Source organism: Plectropomus leopardus, unplaced genomic scaffold (assembly GCF_008729295.1).
Source record: "Plectropomus leopardus isolate mb unplaced genomic scaffold, YSFRI_Pleo_2.0 unplaced_scaffold23732, whole genome shotgun sequence".
Classification (NCBI taxonomy): Eukaryota; Metazoa; Chordata; class Actinopteri; order Perciformes; family Serranidae; genus Plectropomus; species Plectropomus leopardus.
In genome coordinates, this window is record NW_024625750.1 from 1 (window position 1) to 4315 (window position 4315).

A 4315-nucleotide genomic window follows, 5' to 3' on the forward strand; every position below is an offset into this window, starting at 1 on the left:
AGCTTCAAAGGCGGGAGAGAGAGTGGGGATGACGTGCAGCAAAGAGCCGAGGCTGGAACCGAACCTGCGGCCGCTGCAGCCTCCGTACATGGGGCGCCCGCCCTGCAAACTGAGCCACTGGGTGCCTTGACAAAAAGACTTCTTCAAACACATCAGCAGCAAGAAGGGACTCATAAAAAGGAAGCTGATCAAATTATTCTTACTTCCTCTGTTCTTGAAGAAAATGTGCTGCTACAGTCATTTCTTCATTACAGCCATCCTGGGTCTTTGCCAAGACTGATGCATGAAAATACTTTTTTAAGTGTTTGGCTACTGCAGAATCATTAAGCCTTTGTTTTCTCCATACTTTTTTGTGTGTGTGCAGAAAGTGAGTCGCATGAAGAGTAAAAACAACACGAAGAAAGGTCTTTATGACATACTGAACTGGGTGGAGAGCAAACAGTCGCATCGCATCACAGACTTCTGGGATTGCGTCTTCAAGGAGCACATCATGAGCGAGTACCCCACTCTGCGAATGCTGCGTAACACCCTCATGGACGGTCAGACTGCCTTTTTATTGTCGTTAGCGTGTCAGTGATTGTGATTCAGCTCACATGAGGTGAGGGAGGAAAAATAACGGATGTAGCAGAGTATCGCGATATGCGACAGTATTGTATCAATACATGGGCTCCAGGTTTTGATTTTTTTTATTATTAAAGATTAAATTGTAGAAATAATTAATATTGCAAATACAAATTTAACTTTTATTAGCCCACTAGAACAATAAAATCAGTTGCTTTTTCAGTCCACAAGACACATTTTTCCAAAATATAAATAACTGAAGTGAGAACTGAGAGAGAACTGATGTTGATTTATTTGTTTTGAGAGTCAGTGAGCAAATATGTTTAAACAGTTGTAAAATTATTGATTGATTAATTTGAAAGTAATGGAAAAACTGAATGCATTACCACTGATAATAAAAAGATAAAGGTAGATGGCTGAAAGTACCGCAGCTAGCTTTATCCTAGAATGAAGGCAGACAAAAAATTTGAAAAAAATCAACCTAAACATTAACACTGGCAGCTCCGGCAGAGGGGCATGACGATGATAAAGGTTGCAAATTAATTAGATTAGAAATCAAGATTTGTTCTCATCATATGTCCATAATGCGTTCTTGATATTTACTGTATCTCTGGACATTAATTTAAATTGCAGGGTCTTTCCAGTTTTACGTGCAACAGCCCGAGAGGGATGAATCAGAAGAGACAGATGAAGAGAAAAGGAAGAAGCTTTCAAAGGATGAGGGGGGAGGGAAGAAGCGAGCAAACTCAGTGAAAAAGAAGAGAAAACTAAGAAATGGGAGCGTGTGTGAGGAGGAGGAGGAGGAGGAGGAGGAGCAGGCTGGTCCATCGTCACAGATGACTCCGAGGAAAAAGTCCAAGAAAATCTGCTTCTGTAAGCCCTGAATTACGCTTTACGCTAGAAAAGTAAATCATGTTTCTCTATGTCTCAAAAAGAACAAAGTCAAAATATTTTTTTATTTTATTTTGCAGCCTCTCCTCTGAAGAAGGGAGAGAACGACATTTGGAACTGGCCACTCTATAAGCGCCATCTGCCTGTGACCTGTGGACAGCAGGAGGGGACACTGGACAGACAGAAACTAGCTAAAGGTGAGTAAATCTGAATGATTGTGAGTTAAATTTTCCCTCTCTAAAAATGATAACAAAACACTGAAAGTCTGACAGGACAGTGAAATATATTGGTCATTGCAGCAGATGATTAACAGCTGATATTAACAGATTCCCAACTGTCTGTATGTTTCAGGGGAGAAGTGCATCGCAGTGAAGAGACAGTGGTTTACTCCCGGTGAATTTCAGAAGTTTGCAGGGAAGGAGAGCTACAAGAACTGGAAGTTTAGCATTCGATGTAAGGACACCCCGCTGGGAAAACTCATACAGGTTTGTTTTTCTTCAACATTGGTGGTTATTATTTCCTGTTTCTATGCCTCACCGGGCCAGAGGCATTATGCAGAACTTGCAGAAGTCATGGAATTTCAAAATCACGTTTTCCAGGCCACAAATTAATTAAAGTCATTCAAAGTTTTGAATTTCACTGCAGGAAGGTCATTTGACAGCAGTGAATTACAAAGGAGGGTGTAAAAAGGTAAGAACAAAAAGTGGTGGAAATGCATAAATCAATCAGTTCTGACTTTGTGGCGAGTCTTCTTGTTTTTAATGATCGTGATCCGAACTTTTTTTTTTCTTCATGATAGGCCAAGAAGTCACTGTTCCCATCTGGTCATTTAAACACAGGTTTGTTGTTCAAGTGCAAATCACTGAAAAACACTTGTAAAAAGCTACAGGAGTATATATGGAGTCAGACAGTGCTTCATTCCTGCAAACTAGTAGAAGATTTATTCATCTAATCTTGTTTTAGCTCAGTTGGTGTCTATTGAATTTGGGGGCTTTAAAATTCCATATTTAGGCAAAAATAGGCAGAGTCTTAATTGCTAATGTAGAAGAAAATATATATTTAAGCAACGGAAAAATGGCTAATCACCTCCCGGCTTTTTTAGTGTCTGAGGGAGAAGAAGATGAAGATGAGGAGTGCGATCCGGACGAGGACGACCAGGTTTCATCAAGCAGCAAAGACAGTTCTACAAATGACACAGGTGCAGGTCTCTTCAAAGTGATATTTAGGGTTAAAACACATTTCTGCCAGTAATAGAATGACTTGAGATATGTATCCTGTCCTCATGTTAGTCATACTTTCATTTGTCCATTACAGATGAAGAAGACGAGGCGGAGGAACAGACTGAGCAGCAGCCAGACGCCAGGCATGACCGCAGAGGGAGGGTGTTTAAAGTTACATGTGGAGCTGTAACTGGGACTTTATACCAAGTACGATTTGCATCAGGTAACTTTATCTCACTATGCACAAAAAAGCAAAATATGCAAGTCCTTAAAACCTGGTTATTGTGTTGACGTGCCCCTCCAGTCTCCTCTAAACTTGCATCCACCACCAGGGACTCGTGGGAAGAGTATTCGTACTGAGACCAGCTGGATGACCCCGGATGAGTTCTTGAGGGAGGCGTCATGTCAGACAGACGCCTCCTGGAGGAAAGACATCACGTGCGATGGGGAACCCCTCAGCGTCCTCATCGAGGTAGCCACCATCAGGGTGCTGTGCTATTATGAACTGTGCATCTTTGTGCATTTCTGTGATGTAATATCAGAGAGAGAAAGTTGTATGCTTTGAGTTTTCAGTCCAGGTCGATTTGACCCCAGTGATAACAGCAAATGAGGTTAAGGGGCCATTCACACGCTGTGTTTTTGGTGCTCCCAAATCGATTTTTGTTAGCACTACAGTGCACAAGTGTTGCCAAGCGTGCATGTGGAAAAATAATTTAAATCTTAGAAGTAACATGTTGAAGGTGAAGTAGAACGGAAACTTCTTTAGCTTGGCTTTTGACAGTAAACTAGAAGGAAATCTCGCCATCTTGGACTCAAGTTAGCCTGAACTGGTTGACAGAAGAGATTTACAATAAATAAGGTTATTTGGCTAACAGAGCAAAGAAATATTAGCATTTGATTTAGAAACATGATTTAAGTTATGCAGTTCAACAAAGTTGTATATCAGCTTTAAAGAATATAACTGTAGCGAGGGACGTAATGAGAGAACCCCAGGATCTGTCAAGCATAAAAGACTTAAACTACAGTATGAAACAACGAGGAAGACGCTGTTGATTTGTCTTTTTCAGGCGAAGACCTTGAAGATCCACTCCCTGCTGTGTAAATGCGATCTGTGCAAACCAGATGGTGAAGACCTGGTAAGTTTTTTTGTTGCTTGAACCTAGTTTTTTTGACAAACAAGTAGTCTTTTATTCGCAGATGCAACATGTAATTTTGCTGTGTGTAAACAGAGTTGCTGTCATGTCTGTCTCGGCAGGAAAATCAGAAAAATGATGACGAGTGTTTCATCTGTAAAACTGCACTAGAAGAAGAGTTGGTGGAGTGTGATCACTGCCCTCGCTCCTTCCACCAGAGATGTCACCTGCCTCATGTGGGAGACGACATTTTGCAGTGAGTTTTGATCAAAATAGGAGACAACCAAGGCTTTAAAAAAATTAATTTGTTGTTTTTCTTTTATGTGGTATCAGTTTTTTTGTTTGTCATGTTTTTTTGTTTTGTTTGCCTTAACTATTTATTTGAGACTGGAAGAGATTTATCAGCCAATATCTGTCTTTGTAGTGACACTGTAATGGATGTCACCTACTCTACTTTAATTAAATTAAAACAGCGCACCCCTGACTAAATATTCACACAATTGAAATTCA

The 4315-nt window shown here is 40.5% G+C and overlaps 1 protein-coding gene across 1 annotated transcript; it reads left to right on the forward strand.

Moving 5' to 3' along the window:
* Positions 1–28: 28 nt before the first annotated feature.
* LOC121966251 (nuclear body protein SP140-like protein) lies at positions 29–4279 on the forward strand. The gene is made up of 12 exons (XM_042516358.1): positions 29–121; positions 365–539; positions 1195–1434; positions 1533–1649; positions 1804–1937; positions 2098–2142; positions 2252–2291; positions 2555–2650; positions 2767–2879; positions 2977–3144; positions 3740–3808; positions 3928–4279. Exons 1-12 carry the CDS (start codon positions 29–31, stop codon positions 4063–4065), a joined length of 1428 nt encoding a protein of 475 aa, XP_042372292.1. The 3' UTR covers positions 4066–4279.
* Positions 4280–4315: the final 36 nt, after the last annotated feature.

Excerpts from the sequence above, each read along its gene's own strand:
- LOC121966251 (XM_042516358.1), top strand. The coding sequence starts at position 29 with ATGACGTGCAGCAAAGAGCCGAGGCTGGAACCGAACCTGCGGCCGCTG. Across the intron at positions 2,143-2,251 it reads ACAAAGGAGGGTGTAAAAAG|GCCAAGAAGTCACTGTTCCC; the intron begins GTAAGAACAAAA and ends TCTTCATGATAG. Across the intron at positions 2,292-2,554 it reads ATCTGGTCATTTAAACACAG|TGTCTGAGGGAGAAGAAGAT; the intron begins GTTTGTTGTTCA and ends CGGCTTTTTTAG.